Genomic DNA, 23,215 nt, shown 5'->3' on the forward strand with positions numbered 1-23,215 from the left:
ATTTAGGACCCCAGGACTGGCAATAAGACCACACTACACATGTGGGCCAAAGGAGATAGTGGCCTATATTGAGAGGAATAAAGTCTGTCAATTTAAAGAAACCAACTATGTAAAAGAAATTAATAGGACAAAGTACATTTTAGTTATTCCTCTAAGCAGGTGCTGAAGATTATGAAAAATAGACTTGGGAAAGCAAACACAAAAGCCCTTAGAGAGCATGATGGAGACTTTCTACGTTATTTCACTAGGAAGCCTGATAGGGGAACAAGTGTAAAGCAAAATTCTTAATTAAATTGAACATGAAAAGTTGAATTCTGTCTGCAAGTAGATGGAAAGGAATTATAAAAGGCCACATGTGGTTACAAGTAATACAGAACCAAGACTCCTCAAAGACAAGAAGCCCTGTGTTAATCCTCTTTGTGGCTCCAAAAGGAGAGAGAAAAGATTAAGCTTCCTTGTGGAGATCATGTGATGACTTCCTGATCCCAGCCAGAGCCAGCATTTCCATGGAAACTTCTCTTCCTCTTCACACACACACTGCAAAGGCTACTACCTGCAAAGGCTGCTCTGAGTCTCAAAAAAAGTTGTATAGAGGAGACTTGATGTTTTTCTAAATAATGAGACAAACTCTAGTAAAAAGAGGAGGAAGCAGAGCAGTCTGACATTTCAGTATCACTAGCATAGTGATGGCTTTCCCTAGAACCTCTCAGTGAAGGGTCCAAACACTGATGATTTCTTCAAAGGTTTCACTTTCTTTGCCTTGTTCTTTAAATTCAGGGGACTACCCAGCTTTAGGTGTGGAGCAGGATAAGGAAGGAAACCTCAGAGGGACAATTTGGATGTGATTCTCATTTTGTCACTCTTCAGCTCACAAAAAGGCTCATCTTAGTCTAAGCTACTGAGTAGGTCTTTAATCCCCTCCATGGATTGGTCCCAAGTTTAATTTTCCATAGTGTGGGAAGCTTATCTGAATCTAATGCTTCAACTCAGGGAGATGAAACACAGTTCCCATCTCTACCCATTTCCCTTGCCTCAAGGGGTGGACTCTATTGTCATTTGTCTTTCCAGCTTATGCCCACCTCTGAGATGTTACTCTGGCGCATTCCCTTGATAACACTCACATACCATTATCCAAAATTAGGCAATACTTCCCAATATCCTCAGTTCACAAATGTATTCCTTCTGGAAAAAGTTTGATGCGCTTATTATCTGTGTTACTAATTTGAAAACTAACATAAGTGGTTAAAATTATACTTTTAGCCATGCATTTCAATTTCGCTAGCTCACTATATGCACAGAGAAAGAACTTCTGAAAGAATTGAGATGAGCAGAACATATTTGTTGAATAAATATATTACTCCTATTCATTTACTCACTAAACTGAGAATTCCTTTGCATGAGTCACATTGCAAACAAAATTTCAAATAAATTCCTAATTTCTAGAATTTATAGGTGAAATGATATGGCCATAGCATTAGAGAGAAAGAGAGAGATCTTTGAAGTGGAATCTCCCTACAATGAAGCACATCACCCAGATATTAAAGTAGTCTATCCCTGGGAATAATCAGAAAATGCATCAAGATAATCAAAGTATCAGAACAATTTTTTTCTGATACTTTGTATACAATATAAACAAATGTAATCAGGTATAAGGAAAAATCTCTGGGCTGTGAAAAAAATCTGTCTGCAAAATTAGTTCTACAAATGTTGTAGCCTATTTATGATCTTTGAGAAATATCCATTTTTTATCCATAATCTCTAGCACTTCCTCACCTTTCTTAATAAGAGAAGTTCTATTCCTGACATTGCTTCTCATTTGTGAATTCAAATTATCATCAATTTTATAGTCGATTAACTGGGTTTGCTTAGGTCATGCATTATTATTATTAACTTTATTGTTAATATTCTAACAGTAAGAATTAAACTGTTAATGATGAATAGTGTGTCTCACTTTAACATAGGCCTATCCCACTAGTGGGATCCTTGCCAACTCCAAAGAAAAGTTAGTCATGTGCTTTTCAGAAGATGAAAGCTTAAGATAAAGGCTGATGTGCTTGACGCTGGAGGTGGAAGTGGTATTATATAGGTCTTAGCCAAGACATGTGATAGTCACTGTAGGGATAACTGGAAAGAGAAGTCTGTGGCTCTGATTAACCAGCTCAAGTAGATCTTGTGTGGGCTGGAGGAAGAATGCTCCTGGCTGTTTTATACTGCCTGCTGTGGAGTTTTCAAATCTCCACTGGCCATTTCCCTCGAGCCTGTGCCTCTTCCAAGAACCTGATGGGGAAGGAATGCTGCCCACCATGGAGGGGTGATGGGAGTCCCTGTGGCCAGCTCTCAGGCCGGGGTTCCTGTCAGGACATCCTTCTGTCCAATGCACCATCTGGGCCTCAATTCCCCTTCACAGGGGTGGATGACCGGGAGTCTTGGCCCTCCGTCTTTTATAATAGGACCTGCCAGTGCTCCGGCAACTTCATGGGATTCAACTGTGGAAATTGCAAGTTTGGCTTTTCGGGACCAAACTGCACAGAAAGAAAACTCTTGGTGAGAAGAAACATCTTTGATTTGAGTATCTCAGAGAAGGACAAATTTCTTGCCTACCTCAATTTAGCGAAGCATACTATCAGCCTAGACTATGTCATCCCCACAGGCACCTATGGCCAGATGAATAATGGATCGACACCCATGTTTAATGACATCAGTGTTTATGACCTCTTTGTCTGGATGCATTATTATGTGTCAAGGGACACACTGCTCGGAGGGTCTGCAATCTGGAGAGACATTGATTTTGCCCATGAAGCACCAGGTTTTCTGCCATGGCATAGACTGCTTTTGTTGCTGTGGGAACAAGAAATACAGAAGCTGACAGGGGATGAGAACTTCACTATTCCATATTGGGATTGGCGGGATGCAGAAAACTGTGACATTTGCACAGATGAGTACATGGGAGGTCACCACCCAGCAAACCCTAACTTACTCAACCCAGCATCATTCTTCTCCTCTTGGCAGGTAAGATGCACTGGACATACAGTGTCAGAGCAGAAAGGACCTTAGCAATCATTTCTTCAGGCTGGTCATTATAAATTTCCCTCCAGGCTTGCCTCACCTAGCATAGAAAAGATACCTTGTTAAGAGCTTTCAGTGTACCTAATTTTCCTTTATAGCACACTTTAGATATCTGTGTGACTATATTTGTCTAATTTCCTCTACTAGGTTTCTAAGCTGCAATGAACAAAGGGTACTTGATTCATCACTGTATTTCACAGCACCTAGTATGGTCCCTAGCAAATGGCAATCCTTCCTTACATATTTGTGAATGAATAAATGAATGAATGAATGAATGAATGAATGCATATTCAGATGATTAAATAAACAAATGATCTAGGCCAGTGTTTCTGAGTAATAAAATTATTATTCAGAATAAAACTAATGCGGTATACAAATTAAAAATGCAAATTCCTACTCCTATTCCAGACCCATCAGAGGGGTCCTGAGAAGGCATAATTTACTAAATGTCTATGGTGATTATTGTCATCAAAAAAGTTTGGGGAATACTTATCGGATTAGATATTCATTTTTTAACATTTGAGAATCCTGAAGTTCAAATAGGTAAATGAAAACAGCTAATATTCATTGAGCATGTAGCATGTGTGAGCCCTACTGCAAGTGTTTTTGTGCATTAATTCATTTAAGATGCTTATTAACCTTTCCCCATTTTAAAGGTATAAAGGTATGGAATAACTTGCATAAGATCACACAGGTGGTAAGCAGCAAAAATATTTGTTTTTGGATATCCTGGCTGCATAACTGCTCTCTGCTATTTCCAAGGACATGACTGCTGTTATGTCTTTAGCTAAAGGATCTCGCCCATTCTGTCTCACTTTTTCATGAAGCTGAAGAAGAAATTAGCTTTCTTCCTAAATACTTGCAAACTTTAGATACAATATAAGGGGTTGATACTTTGAAATTAAAATCCTATTTCTCCTATTCTGAATTTTTCATTATGAATTAGAGACAAAGTGTAAGCAAAGAATTACGTGTTTAATTATTTGTCATTGTAAAACCATAGGAATGCTTTTATGCCTGTTTTCTGAAAATCTCTAATGCAGCACTTTTGGCTAGCAATGCTTTATGAAACTAAGCCCAATATTCAACTGGGATGGGAAGAATAGTGCACTTGATGCCTCATACTCTGCAGTTCTGAAATATAGGTGCCGCGCCCTCCCAAGTTCACATACCTTCCAAATGTAGCCTATTGAAGCTCGTTGGGAAATGGCCACTGTGTAATTTCTGGTGTCATGAATGTAAGCTATTTACCAAGAGTAAGGAGTATATTTGTGCAGGAAAGGCTAGAAAAACTTTACTTGAAAAAAGTCTATTTCAATAAGCCTTAAGACCTCCCACGTTAATCTATAAAGTGCAAAACTCTCACCTAGCTCTCACATCCTCTGTTACTGCTGAAAACACTGCCAAGCTTGGATGTAGGATTTTCAGTCGGTTTTAAGGCTTTCCTTAACTATGTAGCTTCACTTGACCCAGAAACGCTGGAGGATTATCTAAATGACCAGGGAAAAAATTACAACAATCAAACTGAAGCTTAATGGATAGATACAAATTAATATTTAATTATATGAGGTGTATGCTACCCAGATGATACCCAGAATTATATTTGTGTTGCTTTTTTATAATAATTTATTGATTATTAAGTGGATTTTCTTTCTTTCTTTTTCTTCTTCTTCTTATGATTGTGGCCAATTTCATTAGTTTCTAAAGAAAATTTTTGGGTCTAGTGTGTAAGCACAGATTGAAATTGTTACAATATTAACTACAACCTTGTTCCATGTTGTTAAAATAAAATTAGGATATGGAGTGAAGGACAAGATCACTTAGGGGGAAAAAAAGCAAACCACAATTTAAACAAGGAAGGAGAACATTTAAAGGTGAACATTTGGGGTCCACCTACTGTGTCTCCGTAGTGTCAAGGGATAATCAGCGGCAGAGGTGACAGTCAAACTCAGCCCCATTGGGGCTGTTTCCATGTCTTCACACAGCCTCTCTGGTTACAGAGTCCAACAAAAATTAAGATCAGTTGCTTATCTTGATTTAATTCAGCGGTTTTCAGTATGAAAATCACCTAGGGAGCTATTTAAAAACCTTTTAAAAAACAAAACACTTGCAGAAGCTCCGCCCACCTAAGTTATGTTTTTATTTTTTTAAAGTTGGTTTTTATTTCATTTACATTTTAGTCATTTATATTTTCTCCCACCAACTTCTTGCCAGAAATTCAGGTTCAGGTGGTTTGCTGTGAAGTGCAGGCATCTGTATTTTTACAATAAAACTTCCTCATGTGATTCTAATATGCAGCCAGAGCTAAGAGTCACTGGTTTAATGATTATGGAGATTGTTTTGGTTTCTCTTTACTTTCACTTTACAAAAACACAAATCCTGTAATAAACACACCATTAACTTGAATGCTTTTGCCTGGATTGAACACTCAAATTAAGAACTAGACAATTTTGTGTGAGATGAAATTTGAATAGCTTCCAGACTAAGTTCATTAATACCTTCCAAATTAGCTAGGCTGATAGCTCCTCTCATACAAAGCCTTCATTTTTTTAAATTGGTTTCAGATATCTTTTCAGCTGACGCAAAAATGGAGATTTTAGAGATTTGATAATATTTATCAACTGAGCAGAGAGAGCGTCAATGGTATCTAGTACAGTGCCCGCATTTTATAAAAGATACAGAGGCCTAAAAATGGTAGAATGATTTGTCCAAAGTCACCCATCTGAGGACAAAAACCAAGTGGCTCTGACTCCAAGCTATTTACTTCAACCATGTTGTTCCCTGTTTATAAGTATCCATTTAGGCTCAGAAGGGGTGGAACAAACCACTGATTTATGGATATGTAATTTGGCATGTAGTCATTGTGACTCCCTTAAACTTCATCTGCCCCAGACAATATGAACAGACACAGAGACATAGTCCTTTTCACTTAGTCATAATGAAAGTATTCTATTAGACTTCTATGGATCTACCTACCTCATTCAGGTAGAATTTGACCCTCTCCCTTGGTGCCATAATTACATTTTTTACAGATTTATAGCATAGAATATATAATTTTTAGTACATATTATGGTTTTTAAATTTGTCTGTGTACACCAGATTGTTAGGCACTCCTAGGTAGAGATCATTTCTAAATATTACTGGATCCACAGAACCCAGACCATAATATATACATGAAACAAACTCTATAAATACGTGCTGAATTGAACAAAATTTGACAGCAGAGAAATGTTAGCTCCAGTGCTAACATAGATTAAAAATTAAACTCTGCATGGGTGGATTTCTAGGACCTTAGATGATACTTTTTAATGCATGGCATTTTCCCCAATGCCGAGGACACAACAATGTCAATAGCAGCCACTTACTCAAATTCAGGGATAAGACATCTTGTGCATTCAAGAAAAAAAGGAAGAATACAAGAAAGAAGATCAAGCAAGTTACAACATAGCTGTTATTTAAATGAGATTAAGAATATTTATTTGGCAGAGTTTTCTATCAAATAAGATACACTTTATAAGATGAAGTCAGACAGTTAATGTTAGCTTTCTGAGAAAGCTTACATTCACAGTTAGTGTCTTCTGTTTGTTCATTTATTTGTTGACAAAAACTTTTGAAGTAGAGGCCATGTTTGTCATCAATTAAAATAGTCCATTATTTTTGGAGGTGGAGGTTGCTTAATAACATTTAAGTACAAAATACCTATGCTCAACCCAATTAGATCCATGTCATACAACCAACAGATAAGCTAGTCATTAAAAGAAAAGGGATATCAGGAATAGCTGTCATGATGTATCAAAAGAAAGAGTAAAAAACATTTCCCAGCTGATAGACATGAGCAAATTATGGTCAGGGAATTCACTCATCAGCTGAAAAGCACATCACAGGGAAGCAAACTGTGAGAAGAAAAAAAAATCACATTTCAGCAGAAAGTCATGGGTTTTGGGTAACCATGACAACAGCTCAGTGAAATAACAGCTTCTCTTTTTTCTTTATGAAAAAGATTCTGTGGAATGTCATATGGTTTACATTTTTCCCAGATAAACCTCTAATGCCATAACAGAATCTTTGCTTCTGAAAGCTTTTAATAGCTGACACTTTATTACTATTTCTTTAAACTTAAGAGAAAATGTATAGATTCATCTGTTTCTTCTTTCTAGCTCCCTTTTTATTCTTTGACTTGGGGCACTTGATTTTTTTTTCCCGTAGCTTATGTTATAAGCTCACTTGTGTTGAAATAGAAAAAAAAAAAAAAAAAAAAAAGTTGTTGTTAGAAGACCTGGGCTCAAATTCTACCTCTGCCACTTACCAGATGACATTGGACAAGTTTTTTAAATCTTTGATCTTTGGCTTTTCTCAAGAGAAAAAAAATGAAGTGTAGTTATCATATAAGTTTCTTTTTTCTGTTAATGTGAGGACTAAATAGAATAAAAGCAAAATAATGTAGGAAAAAAGGGTATACATTATCATGAATTTTGAGTCACATCAGTATAAATTTTAATGGACTTTTGTAACTTAGTCACAAGACCCTAAGCAAAATGCTTAACTATTCTGAGACTTTTTTCCTCTAAAATTAGAATAATATACCTTAAAACGTTCTGTGAAGGAATTCAATGAACTTTGTTCCTGCAAAATGACTTGTTTAGTGTCTGACATATGTTTGAGTTTCATGTGTGGAAAGAATTACTGTATTTTTAAATGATATATCAAAGTTAGTAATTATAATAATAAATATTTGAACAGTATTATAGACCTGGGATTAAAAATGATTTGGTGGCTGTCCAATGGTCTTGTATTCAGTAATAATTATAGTAGTCATTTTTAAACACTACACCTGGAACTATTAAATGCTTTACATATGTTACATTATTTGATCTTTGATAAATTGTTATAATCCCAATTTATACATGGAAAACTTAATACTCAGAACTTAAGTAACTTGCCCAAAGTCACATAGCTAATAGGGTCAATATTTAAAACTATATTTTTCTGGCTACAGTCTTCATAATCATAACCACATGTTAACAATTTCTCATTCTCTGCCTCCTCTTCCATGTCAAATATAAAGACAATGGTTTGGAGTTAAAATTTTCAAATTATTTCTGGAACCAGGGTAGATTTCTTCCTTGTTGCTAATACCTCTAGTCATCTGAACACTTAGTCACTTGGCAGTTGGCATTTCAGCAAAAATAGTTTCATTCAAGCCTCTCTAATTTAACTGAGTCTGCTGTAGGAGTCTTTTAGGCAGCAGGATCTTTTGAAAATACCCTGAGAAGGTTTATTATTCAAAGAGGAATGAAAATAATTTTCTACATACCTGCTGTGGTGTCTAGCTAATCAAAATTATAAAGGCATCCAACATATCAAATTCAGCACAAAAGTTGGGTTAGTTTGATTCAACCACTCCTACGCCATTAATAGGTGGTAATAAATGTAGATTCCAAGGTATATCTTTGGAATCGGGAGATTGTGTTTTAGTGCTCTGGTTCTGACTCCAAACATCATATGACCTTAAGAGAAGTCAACCAACAGTTCTAGTTCTCAATTAGATAAGAATAAAAAGATTAAGGAATGTCTTGAAGTAAACGGAAAACTAGGAACTGAAAACTTTTGAGTCAGGAACTATTTGTTGAACTTTTTTTTTTCATGTATCATAGTACAGTTAAAGAAATTGAGACTTACCAAGTCTAAAAAATATATTCATTGTCACATTGCTACTAAGTAAATGAGCCAGAATTGTAGGCTGCATCTATTTGAACCTAAAGACCGTTTTTTTTTTCTAGCATGCAATGGTTCAATTCTTAAATCATTTCTTAGTGACCAAAAATTAAAAGTAGCTTCTCTAAGATTTTCTTGTCTAACACAGTAGCAGCCATCTTTCTACGTGTTTGTAAGTACACTATGATGTTTGCACAATGACAAAATTGTCTAACAATGCATTTCTCAGAACATATCCCTGTCTTTAAACAATGTATAACTGTATTAATATAATAATTAGAAATCTAAAGATGTTAATCAGAAATTCCAACCTTTCTACCTCTCCTCTTGACTCAGAGGTGGTGACAATCTCTTTAACATGAATGTGTTTTGTACAGATTATCTGTAGCCAACTGGAGGAATACAACAGCCGTCAGGCTTTATGCAATGGAACTCAAGAGGGACCGTTACTGCGCAATCCTGGAAACCATGACAAAGCCAGGACCCCAAGGCTCCCCTCTTCAGCTGATGTGGAATTTTGCCTGAGTTTGACCCAGTATGAATCTGGTTCCATGGATAAAACTGCCAATTTCAGCTTTAGAAACACACTGGAAGGTAATCTCTTTATTTTCACTCAGTTATTATTATTATTTTTTCTAAATTCGTGTTTACAGTTTCTTATCCAAAATCCTGGGCCCAGAGGTGTTTGGAAATCCAGAATTTTCTGAGTTGAGTAAGGATATATGTTGTGTATATCTATATTGACAATAATCCTAGCAGACTCTGGGCAGCACATCATAATCCAACACGTTACTAATACTTCAGAGAAATGTACAAATATGCCCACCATGGGAATAAGTAGAGACAATAGAGAGCCCAATGGTGAATAAAGTCAAGTTTTTTTCCACTAGGAGAATATTGGTGCAAAACAGAATAATTCCATTTTCAGAGCTTTTTGTATTGTAAAATTATAGATATAGGATTGTGGACCCATAGTTTTTCCTAAATTTTAGTGTGTGAAACAAGTCCATTCTTTTAACTATAATAAGGACACAACTCGTATGTCAGGTCATCCTATTATCCCTCAAGATTTCTGTGATTCATCAGAGATTCCTTCTCACAGTCTTTTCTAACCCCTGGTTATTTTTCCTACAAATTTCTCAATGTTGCTTGCATCTTCCGTTCAACATCTGTTCATTTTTCTCTGCTCTGAGCTGCCTCAGTCATGAAACCCATCCCATTCACCTCAATTTTCACTGGGGAAATAAACTCACAACAACCAAAACAGCACAGAAACAAAAAAGTCACTCAAGTCACAAATTTAACAGGAGGTTTGGAAGGCCTAGGGAGCTAATTTGTGACAAAGCAGACAACTCAAAATTTAACTTTGGACATCCTGCCTCCTAAAAGTCCTTTGGCAGTCTACCATGCAGACAAACCTTTCTCTCTTTTGTAATCCTTTTTGCCTTAATTTTTTTTTCTTTTTGTTGTTTTACACCCTAACTTTTCTTGATCTACTATACAGAGCAGTTTTACTGTCTCATTCATTTCTCTGTTTCATTTCAAACCTTAATCTCCAGGTCTTATACCCAGAAGCAAGTTAAGCAATGAGAGTCCCATCCTGAAGAATAATTCTGTTTGCCAGCTACTAAAATAGAAATTATGTTTATCCTTATACAGAAATATTAATGATTAACATTTTAAAATAATCACTATGTGCAAGGCATTGTGCCAAACACTTTGTATGCCATTATCTCACTTAATTCTTAAACTATATCCCAAGAAGATTTCATTATTATTTTCACTTTGAAGAGAGGAAACAGAATTAGAGATATTAAGTAATTCGATTATAATTGGTCATTGAATAAGCAGCAGAACTAATCTACATCTAGATTTGTCAAGTACCAAAGTCCAGTTTCTTTCCATTGCATTGTAATTACCCAGAATGATTTGAGAGTTTTTTAAAAGTGGACAATTTCAATTTGGTCTTTCAATATAATATAAGAAGGCAATGCATAGCACCAGGAATTCTCAGAGCCAATATGCAAAGACTAAGAAACATAATTTGGCAGTGGCCATCTGGGAGAATTGGTGTCCTATTGGACTCTGCAGGGATTAATAGCAGTACTCCAAATGCTAACATTAGTGACCTTGTAAAGCAGGGCTTCATCTGTAAAGCAACTGCAGTACTTTGCAGGTTTTTCAGGCAGAGTTTTCAGTCATGAGCAAAAAAGTATATACTTTATTATTAAAGAACATGGGCTGGTTAAAAGAAATAAGACAGGGGAATCTCACTTCTCTAGGACCTCAAGTCAAACAAGAAAAGTGGCTTAAGATGTGTCAACTGAGCCAGTGGTTTTCAAATAAAGTTCTAACACACACAGGGAGGTAGGAAACATCAGATTTATTGCAAAGAATTTGCTACTGCTAATAATTTATGTCTGTGAATTTATTTTTTCCAATAATTTATCATTCGCACACTCTGGTACACTTTCTTGAGAATCAGAGAAGAGGCATTATAGCACATTATCTGACACATAGCAAGTGTTCAATAAGTATTGGATAACTGAATACATAAATAATAACTAGGGTCCTTCTGACTGCATCTAACCCATAAGTTAGCTTGTCTATGCATGCTGTATAAACTCCATGGCATGTTGGAAAAATGTTGGAAACCATTGATCTAAGCTACCAACAAGCACTTTTCCTGATCAAGGACATATTTTTAATATATTTTCTTTAAATTTTTATTTAGAAACAATTTTAAGATTACAGAAATGTTACAAAAATAAAAGTAGTACAAAAATTGTGTATATAACCTTTACCCAAGTTCTCTTACTGTTTATACTTTATCCTGTTTGTCTCTCCCCCCCAAGTCTGAACCATTTGAGGTTAAGTTGCATAGATCATAACTTTTTACTCCTGAATATTTCAGTGTATATTTCCTAAGAATAAGAATGGCCTCTTCTATAACCACATAACAACTTTCAACTTTAGTAAATTCTGTATTTATATAATGCTTTTATCTAATCTGTTTATATTTTGGTTTTTTCAATAGACCTAATAATATCCTTTATTATGTTTTTCCTCCCCAGAATAGGAGCCAGTCTAAGGTCAAGTAGCACTTAGTTGTCATGGTTCTATAGCCTTCTTCAATCTGAAATGTTTCCATAGCCTTTGTGTGTGTGTATATCTCTTTATGAGATTGACAGTTCTAGAGAATGCAGTCCCTCTCCCTCAGTTTTTAATAGCATGTTCCTCTTTTTGAGTTTGTCCGATATTTCCTAGTGACTGGATCCAGGCAATGCATTCTTAGCCAGAATTCTGCAGAGGCGATCTTGTATCTTTCTAAGAGGATATCACATCTGGAGGACATGATGACCATATGTCTCACACTGGTGCTTAATTTTGATCACCTGCTCCAGACATGGTCCAATTTTCCCACTGTATTATTTTTTCCCCTTTCCAAGTAACATACTGTCTACATAGAGACATTTTTCAAAATTGTGCAAATATCCTTCCTCTCATCACAATTTTCTCCTGCAGTTAGCAGCCACTGATGGTTACAAAATTATGAGTTTCCAACTTCAACACTCCTTTTACATTTATTAGACAACATTCAAGATTCTATTGTTGGCAAAAAATTCTCCATTCCATCTATCTATCTATCTATCCATCCATCCATCCATTAATGGCATAGAATAAAGGCTATTTTTTCAATGGTATCTAATTCAATGTGCTTAATTATCTTTATGCTCAATTGTCCCAGAATTTGTCCATAAGTATAACTTCAAGCTGGTTCTTGTGTTCCTGTTTTATATATGCATCATTTTTAAGCACTTTCTGTCTAGTGTAACAAGTTACTCTAGACTTATCTTGCACCTACAATGTTCCAGGTCTAGAATTAGCCATATCTTCAAAAAGCAATGATTCTTTTCATCGGGAAGAACATTCAAGGCCAAGATCTGGGAGCAAATTTTGTTCACTGAAGAGACACATATTATCTTACAACCTGGATAGGGTATGGGATGACTTGTCACTTTTGATTGAACCTTGCAGTTATTGCTGCCCTTTTTACTTTTAGGCCTTATAAAAGGTGTGTAATGTACTTCCCATGGAACAAATTCTCACAGTCATTCCTAGGATGAAGGAATTGTGGTGTTTTCATCCCCTGCACTTATTTATGTAGCCTCAACTTCTTAGATTTCAATGGTGAATTAAAGAGTAAAGATATGCAATTTTTGAATTGCATAATAGAGACCTCACATTCCTAGATAAAGCAAAGAAAAATAATCTGCATTATAAAAGGTGGTCTTTGATTAAAATAGGGGTCTCTGTGGAGTCTGAGGTATTAGGTTTCAAGAGGAATCTTCTCTTGTGCAAATCTATAACTACCCACTGTGCCCTGTTTTCACAGTTTACAAGAGTGTTAACTAAATTAGCACTGTTGGGGGTGGGACATGGGGACTGGGAGTTCAGTACATGGTCAAAGGTATTCTGTCTTACATTTAAGTCTTTTATCCACCTTGAATCAACTTTTGTATGTGGTAAGGCATAGGGGTCCTGTTTCATTGTTCCAAATGTGGCCATCCAGTTTTCCCAGCACCATTTGTGGAAAAGGGCTTCCTTTCCCCAATGTATGTTGTTGTCTGCATTGTCAAAGATCAGTTGGTTATAGGTAGATGGTTTTATTTCTGGTTTCTCTGTTCTGTTCCATTGGTCTGTCTCTACTTCTATACCTGTACCATCTATTTTGGCTACTATAGCCTTGTGGTATAATTTAAAGTCTGGTAATGTGATGCCTCCAGATTTGTTCTTTGTGCTTAAGATTGTCTTGACTATTTGGGCTCTTTTTTGGTTCCAAATGAAGCATAGAATTACCTTTTCTAGATCTGTGAAATATGATGTTGGTATTTTGTTGGGGATTGTGATCAATCTGTGAATCATTTTAGGCAGTATGGACATTTTAACAATATTGATTCTACCAATCCATGAGCATGAGATGTTTTTTTTCCATTTGTTTGCATCATCTATGACTTCTTTCATCAGTGTTTTGTAATTCTTGCAGAGATCTTTCACCTTCTTGAATGCCTGTAAAATTCTTAATCATTAATTCTTCATGCCTTGTCTCACAAAGCAGGAGGGTGGCAGGACCAGAATATGTTCATTTCCTCTGGTCATTAGAAACTCTCTAGTTAGCATGCAGTAATAGCCTCCTAGAAATTATGATTATTTGAACAGTAGGGGGATTTTAATTCTTTCAGAGACAGATTTCTTTAGAACTAGTGACATTGTTGAGACATCTGGGTAGTAGAGACTTACAGTTTTATATTTCTTTCTGAATGAACTTAGAAGAGTTTAAAGTTTGAGGATATTATTACTTTAGACTCAGTAAACTTTTAGCAATAACTTCAATAATGATGTAACCTGGCTTCTCTCTGCAAAGAAAAACGGGGATTGTTCGTCTTACTCATGTATTTATACATGTTAAATGACTCTTCTATCTCTTCTCTCTTCTACTCCCCTTCTCTAGGCATACTGGTATACAATTTGTTGTTCTTTCCAAATATGAATGTTGAGAAAGTAAAAAAGTAAAGTAAATTTATTTAAGGCATGTGCCATTTGTTCTCTAAAAGGTGCTGATACTTTGTGCTGGCAAGCATTATCTTACTAAGCTCCTTTGGGTGGAGAAAAGAGAGAGAGAGAGAGAGAGAGAGAGAGAGATATTTTCTAGATTAGAACAGGGCCTACTAAGGTCAATTGAAACACTGATTTTCAAGGCATATAGATCTGGATTTAAGTATAAGTTCCAACCATCTTCTTTCTCATTTATAAGATGTGTCTAATAATTATATGTTTAGACTATTGTAGAATATAGTACTAGTTTCTACTATTATACATTCATAAGAAATGTTTCCCTTTTCCCTCCTGCCTTCTCTGTAATATTTAATAGTTTGATTAATTTCTCCTATAATTTAGCATAGGTTATCACTCTTCACGATATATATTTATCTATACTCAAGAGTTTTCATTTAATTTTTCATCATTTGAATTTATTGTTGTGGAAAATGCCCTTTTACTAAGAGATAATCTTACTTTTCCAAGCATTCAATTTAAGGTCCTAGAAAAACTTTATGGAACAAAATAATAATGCACCTCTTCTAATGAACATTTCACTTCTTTGGGACAAATCTTGGGGAAAATGCCATGAATGCCATGGAATTAGCAATAAGTACTGCAAAGAAAAAGTAGAACTCTTTTATGCATATATTAATTAAATGAATATGAGTTGAGAGACTTCAGGATATCAAAAGCAAATTAACAATGTCTGACACATATATAGGCTGCTTTGAGATCTCTACAGTGATTGATCACAAATATTTTGGTTTCAGGATCCATTTACAACTCTTACAATCTAGGGAAAACCAGCAAGTATTTTTTTAATGTGGGTTATGTTTACAACTACTTACCATTTATAAAACTGAAATTGATAAATTTTGAAAATATGTATTGATTCATTAAAAATAGTAATAACAAATTCATTATATGCTAGTAAAAATAACATAATTTTAAAAAATATTTTCAAAAATACTAAGTGGAATGACACTGCTTTCTATTTTTGCAAATGGAATACATCTAGATTCTTATGTTTGCTTCTGCATGCAATACATTATTTGGTTGAAGAACTTGAAGAAAATCTAGCTTCACATAATTACATAATTGGAATAGGAAGAAGTATTTTTTAAACTATATTCAGACAATTGTAGATCTTTTTTTTTCTACACTAAAACTTCGTAAGTGGCAAATTTTTGAAAGCTTAATTGCACTGTCAAATCTGAAATCATATCAGTGAACTTTTTGTATTTTTTACAATAAAATCCATTGGCCTGTCCTGCATTATGAATGGATATTCTACCCCTGAATGCTTTCATAACATCATGTATGGGTCATTTGCAAAATACTGATTTAGGCAGATCTTCCAAATGTTGAAACATCTAATTATAAAATATTCAAAAGTCATATTCATTAATATCATCACTGATCTCATCAGAAACATCTTTAAGTATTGAGACGAGACTCTGTCAAGCTCATAATGATGGAATCAAATTTTCTAAAATTCTAATTTTTGCTTGAAAGCTCAAACTGTATCATTGGGAAAAAATATCATCAGTTGTTTTCTTTTAAGTGACAGACTGACTTTGTTCACTTTCAAGAGAATATCTGCCAAATGCCTAAGTCTCAACAATCAGTTTAACTCTCAATTCTGCATTCAATGAAAATTATATCTCATGAAAAAAATACATTTATTTCAGATCTCTGCACAACAATGCAAGTGCCTTTACACTAGATGACCATATTTCAAAATTCAGCAGAAATATTATATAGGTATGTCCCATTCTGTCAGACAGAAAATTAAAAAGACATGTAAAAAGGACAGTGTTTGCAAAAATATTTTTATTGCTTAATCAAGGGAATTCTTAAGGGAAACTGGCATTCATTCATTTTTTACTGCAAGTTTATGGCTGGTAAAGAATACAATGGGTACTAGTACAGTTGGTTGGTACTGCCTTGATTTATGATATGACACCAGAAGATATTTATACCACTACTTTTGCAAAAGTGAACACAGAAAAAGGAAAATCATATCTTAGTGTTCTTAGGTAAATGGTTTTGACGTCACAGAGTCTCTGAAAGTGTTTTGTGCACTTTAAAGAGTCCACTGGTCACAATTTACTAATCTATAAAACATTGTGATGGTAGAATAATTGAATTTTTTAAAATGAGGTCATATGGGAAGACTATTAATTTCAAGTGTTATTCTGCAATTTCAGAGTGAAATACCATAGAAAGTTAATATCCAAAGGCATATTTGTTAAATCAAAAGAGATAATGATTACAAGTATATGCTACTGGCTGTTTCCTCCGGAGATTCTGACTCAGTGGGCCTGGCAGTGGGACTGGGGATGTTTATGACCCCCAGAGAGCCACATTGACTCACATCATGATGTTGAAAATGGTCAGAATTAGTATGTATATATATGTGTGTGTGTGCACACATAAGTATATAAAATTTCAGAAAAAATTATTCAATAAAGATGGCATTATATCTTTATATTAAACCTTCCTTTTAATACAGGCTGGGCACAATGGCCCACACCTGTAATCCCAGTACTTTGGGAGGTTGAAGCAAAATGATTGCTTGAGGCCAGGAGTTTCAGACCAGCTTGGGCAATGTAGCAAGACCCCATCTCTACCAAAAAAAATTCAATTAGCCTGGCATGAAAGCCTGAGCCTGTAGTCTCAGCTAGTCAGGAGGCTGAGGCACAAAGATTACTTAAGCCCAGGAGTCTGAGGCTGCAATAAGCCATGATTATATCACTGTGCTCCAGCCTGAACAGCAGAGCAAAATCCTGTCTCTAAAACAAACAATATAAAACCTTGCTGTTAGTACAAGGAGCACACACACGTACTTCTTCTGAGCAGAAATAAAAGGTGGTTTCTTGCAATGGTACACTTAGTCACCTTGATTCCCTCTCTGGTGGCTGTCTAGGTTGTCTACAGTGGATTGGATATAACCTGAGAGCTCTCATCAGGATGAGGTCCAGACATGCCTTCCAGGATTAGGAAAGTTGAGGGACAGCATGAAACACCCCACAGTGGAGCAAGCACCACCAAGCTATGAAAATACAGATTTTATATAGTCAATAGTAGGACATTGTGGTTCCCATACTCAGTCTTATTTTCAGTAAATGCCTCAGGTGATTTTTAAGGGTACACATAGTAGGGAGCTCTACTCTATAGCAGGTTTCTGTATTGACAACATTAGTTTCTGTATGATGTACAATACCATGGATGGGGAACAGATTTTGTTGAGTCAAATTCAGAAATATGGCTAGAAAAATTTGCTATTTCATGGCTTACATTCCTCTTCTTTGCAAGCTCCCGTTACCTCAAGGACAGAAAAAAAAAAAAAAGATGTCATTTTTACAAAATGAGATTTCTGTTTAGTAAAGTCCCCAGTGTGAAAAGAGTGTTCCTTTTCCAATTTGTAAGTCTGACCATTAGCCTCTGATTCACATGGCATAAATAGACTTCTTTGATATCCAAAGGGCTTTAGCTATATTAAAGTAAGAAAATAATGGCTATTTCTGTTTCCACTTTCATATGCGAAACAGAGATGGAGGAGCAAAATTGGTATTTGTTGATCACCTCATATTGTGCATATTTTCAAGCCAATCATTTGAAAGTTGCAAGTACACAATGAGATAGATTTTACTTTGATTTTACAGATAAGGAAACCAACAGTTACATAGTTGAGAAACACTCTGAGTTGAGCCTACTACTTCAAACCTATCGTCATCTCCTCCATGCCAAACAACACCATAACTATTTTTCACACCAGCACCTCAGGACTTTCTCTACATACAATTAATTATTCTATCAGGAGACTATTGAGAAAATGGCCTTTGACATAAAAACATAAGGGTCAATTCAAAGCTATGGTTCATTACACTCAGAGATATAAATCTTAGAACATTATGGGAATATTATGAAAAATTTTACCTTAACTGATTTTAAAATTATGCTAGCAACTGGAACCATATGTTTTAGAAAGAGAAATAAATGCCTCACATTTATATAGTCAAAGAACACTTATAGAGCATCTATGGCATACAGGCACTTTGCAATACACTAGGAATAACTAGCAAATATGGCACAGATCCCACTTTCTTGAAATTTATAGTATAATTAATACCTAAATTATGAATAAATAACTATAATCCAAAGGAAATTATGATCACAAAGAGGCAAGTTTAAGTGTTATTAAATAAAAGGACCTAACCAAATGCTTCTTGTCAAAGAAACTCTCATTGATGATCTGACACCCTCAAGAATGAGTTGGAGTAGGTTAATATACAAATAAGAAAAAGGAAAAAATTTACAAATTTCTTTCTATAGCCTTACAAACTCCCAGAGAAACTTTGTAATTAATAACAACTGCTAACATTACTATAGCCCTACTTTTCAAATTCCTAAAAACCTTCACATCAATTATCTTAATTACTCCTCTCAAAAGCCTTATACCATATTTATTATTATGCACATTTTATAAATGAGGATACTGAGATTCTAGGAATTTAAATAACTAGACAAGGTCACACAACTAATCGATGGAAAAATTGGATCATCAACAAGGAAGCTTATGTCCTACAGTCTTCCAAATAGAAGGCCAAGTTTTAGAGACAACTAGAGAGTAGTAGCTAAGCATCACACCACCTGCCTTTAAAATTCTGATACTGTTACTAGCCAGATGATGTTTGCTAAGTTTAACCTGTCTTTGCTTGAAGTCCTTCATTTACAAAGCAAGGATAATCACAATACCTACCTCATGTGTTCTTGTGAAGATTACATAAGTCAATATTTGTAAATTGTAATATTTTAGAAGTCATTTTACTATAATAGTAGTTCATTCAATAAGGTTGCTATCTTGCATGCTGATGCATACACTGTAATTTTCTAGCTCTATACCAAAATCAAATTCTAAACAATAAAGTAGACTAGTTCTTGAGACCGCAAGTGGACAAAAAATTATTTTGGCAAAATATTGGTCCTAAATCTAATTTACATCCAAAGAGTTATACTTTCTACTTAGAATGACTTTTAAAAGCAATCTTTGAGATGAAATTATATCCTTCTACAAACTCTTGAAATCTAGTAAGGGAATTAAATTTGACAGAAACAAAAATTGGCCATAAGGAGGTAGGCATCTGAGCCTTATGCAATATCTTGCCAACACCACCAAAAATTCCAGCCTTCTCTGAGTTTTATGACAGGAATCTGATTGATCCAAGTGACTTCCTGTGCTAAGAAGCTTGTGAAGTTTTTATTTAGAAGGGGAACCACCATGATAGGACCTTCTTTAACCTGAGATAGTACTTTATGGGCCTCAGCCTTTTCTCTCAATGGACATGATAATAATTAAGGGAAATAAGAGGACTGTCATACCTGAAACAGAAAATAAATTGTCTGTGTTAGATTTCAGTACAGCTAGTAGCTTTATACCACCTGAGAGAATGTGACAGAATGATTAAGAGCAGAGCTCTGAAGTCTGGCAGATAGTTGGCCCAAATCCTGACTCTACCATTGACCTGTTGAATGACCTTAAATAAACCACTTACATTCTTTGAGCTTAGTTTCACCACCTGAAAGTTGGTTAAATGATATCTTGTTTACAAAGTTACTGTGAGGATTAAGTTCTATAAGAACATAAGGAAACAGCCTAAAAGCAGAAGGTGTAGTATAATAATAACAGTAATTTTTGTTGTAGAGAGGCAATTAAATAACGAGGAAGAGAAAAACATAAACATTGAGGTTCCTAAGTGGAGAAATCAGTCTAATGCCTAAAATAATAAGCAGTTTAAAATAAAGGCACAAAAAAATCATATTGAATTTCTTTATTGAGTTTATGGAAATGACCAACTAATTATGACTGATTCATCATTGTCTTTGTGCATAAAGTGAAAAAATTAGATCAGTGGTTCTCAAACTTTCTTGTGTATTAGAATCACTTGGAAAACTTGTTAACTACCCATGGTGAGTGCACACTCTACTTTCTGATTCAATAGTTCTCTGCTAGAGTATTTGCATTTATAACAAGTTTAAAGGTGGTGATGCAGGCTGTGGGACTACACTTTTGAAAACCACAACATTTGTAGAGCTTTTGTGATCTTAGCTATCCTATAATAAATATAGGGTATGAAATACTCACCTACCAGTACGTTTGCCTTGTTGCTTTGTTGAAGGGTTCTCCTGAGTAAAATTAAAAGTATTTCATAATAAACATAAGTGTTAATTCATTACATTTATGGCTGTAGAGCCAGCACTTTGAGAAAACTGGAAATTGGTTGAAAGTTAATGCTTGCAGTGTACCTAGGGACTTGTTTAGATCCAATTTTTTTTTTGAGCTGCAATTTATAGTTCTACTTCAAGTAGCTGAAATTACAAGCCTTTTTAAAGCACTTGGCCATCAAATGCAACCTTTTAAAACCGTTGTGTGTAACCTTTTGAAGTTGTGCACTTCGTAATTCCTCAATTAAGTTGCACATTAGGACAGTAAATTAGAGGGAATGTAAGCATAGGGATCTAAAGTCACTTCCTTTCAATCTTCAGATGCACTAATGTACATTTTTCTATCTTTGTTTTGTTTTCTTTTCTCCAATTCTAACTCAGGAACACTATGAAATGTTAAAATAGGTTAAAAAGATGAACTTAAAATTATATTAAAGTCAATAAATTAAATGTGTTCTATTCTCCTGAAGATTTAACTACACATCTTTTCACATTTCAAAATCTAATAGGTGTGATAAAGTGCAACATCAATAATCCATCTTTCTAGAAAGAAAGATACTGAATTACATAAAGTGATATATGTGTAAATGCCTAGCTAGTGCCTGCCACGGAGTAGCTGTTCGGTTGTTTTAAACATCATTTTCAAGGGAACATGGAGAAGTTTATCAGTAAGAAAATATTTCAGAACAGTTCGTGGTGTCGGATTTTAAAGGCAGAGCAGTTTGTGGCTGTCAGAATATAGGAGGAAAAAAATTCCAGGTGAAGGAAATAATTATTCAGAGGTAAAGTTTTTGAAGCATGAGTTCAGGTTTATAGGATGGAGAACAATTTAGCCTAATTTGGTGAATTTCACCCCTGGTTGCACATTAGAACCACCTGGGTTTTTTTTTTAAAGCTCTAAGTGCCTGAGTACCATTCTAAACCAATTAAATTTGAATCTCCAGATGTCAGAAATAAGCATCAATGTTAAAAACAAATAAACAAAAAATCTCTAGAGTAGTATTGGAGAAGAAAAGAAAGAAAAAGAGAGATGGGTTGACGAGTTGAAATTTCCTATTTTGGTCGTCGACCTGAAGCTGTTTATTAATTTCCCATAGGAATGTAGCATGTAAACATGAAGGCTAACATTAAGTAATTTGGAAAACCGTCACTGCCCTTCACGAAGAACTTTGAGCCATTTTGGCATCTATGACTGCTAACAAGGTCCCTACTGGCTTATTAGACTTTCTATCCATGGGGAATGTCTGGACAAGGTTGAGGCAATAATACATTCTGCATCTTGGTGTAATTCAATGGATAAAAATGACAAGCTAATAAATTCATTGCAGGGGCATAGGAAAAAGAATTTTCCAAGGTGTGTCGGCAAGTCAGTACAGACACTGTTCAATTGTGGTGTGCAGAAAAGAGCACAAGTTTTGGAATTAACCAGTCCTACATTCAATTCATTGATCTCCCAATTACTAGCTTGAATTTGGATGTGTTATTTAACTTCTATAAACTACAGTTTCACATTTGTAAAATTAGGATAATGTTAATGTTCATATAACAAGTAACTTTGAGATTCAAATGAGATCATGTATATGAAAGATATTTGAAAAGATGAATGTATGCAATTATTATTTGGTATCTAGAATTTCATTTTTGACTTGTTCCAAAAGAGAATAAAATCTCAGCAAGAAAAACTATTAATGTTGGTGCAATCATTTCTGTTTTTTTCAAGTTGACTTCACCAGCTGAAAATATTAACCATGTGAAAAGGTAAAATGGAAAATAATTTATTCACGTTTTTTATGTTTAACATTTTCTCTGTTTTGTCACTGGACAAGCACCAGAATAGAGCCCTCTCAAGTTCCCTTATAGGTTTTATGGAGAGAAATGTATCTTTCCTATTCCTGTAGGATGTATAAATGAAAAATTGAGAAGTATTTATATTTTTCTTTTAAATACAAAGATGTGCAAGGCTTCAATTTTAACTATGAAAAATCAAAGCAAACAATTTTGTTCCTACTTCTGAGGCATTTCTAGTCTATCTTAAGAGACAGTATATTCATGGTTCATTTAAAATTGTTTACATAATAAGATTGTCTATATTAACAATCTGGTACATATCACAAAGAAGGTGGGTTCAACCAGCACCTTTCAACTATTTCTGAGCACATGTCACAATATATTCTGACAAACTCCATGTACTGTCCTTTATTAATAATATTGGAGCCTTTTCCATATGCAACACCTTGCTGGTCAACATAAAAGTGAGTAAAGAAACATATCCTTTTTGAAACATGTCATATAATGGCAGCCCATCCTAGTTTCTAAGATGCCCAGGAGCACCTGATGTTGGATGAAGGCAAGTAGCAGGCAGGTTTATATAGAGCAATGTAGTTCAGGAAAGAATAGAGCCTGGTGCTGGGATGGGGCCCTGATGGCATGGAGTTGTGACAAAAGAAGGTCTTCTGCAGAGGAATGCCCCATAATCTTGGTTAGCACATCCCATGGTGAGCACCCATTCTTCACATGCAACCAAATTATAGAAATGATAGTTACTAGTCAGGAAGCATCCATTTTGCACCAGACCTATACTAGGTGCTTTCTCACCTGCTACCAA

At 35.0% G+C, this 23,215-nt stretch overlaps 1 protein-coding gene across 1 annotated transcript in view; it reads left to right on the forward strand.

Moving 5' to 3' along the window:
• The first annotated feature begins 2,111 nt into the window (after positions 1–2,111).
• TYR (tyrosinase) overlaps positions 2,112–23,215 on the forward strand; it is a 79,892-nt gene continuing 58,788 nt past the window's right edge. Inside the window, exons 1-2 of the mRNA XM_012753461.2 lie at positions 2,112–3,009; positions 9,159–9,375. Coding sequence (XP_012608915.2) covers positions 2,191–3,009; positions 9,159–9,375 — 1,036 coding nt within the window. The 5' untranslated portion in view covers positions 2,112–2,190. The remainder of the gene's footprint in view (positions 3,010–9,158; positions 9,376–23,215) is intronic.

This window comes from Microcebus murinus, chromosome 4 (genome assembly GCF_040939455.1).
Source record: "Microcebus murinus isolate Inina chromosome 4, M.murinus_Inina_mat1.0, whole genome shotgun sequence".
In the NCBI taxonomy this organism is placed as follows: domain Eukaryota; kingdom Metazoa; phylum Chordata; class Mammalia; order Primates; family Cheirogaleidae; genus Microcebus; species Microcebus murinus.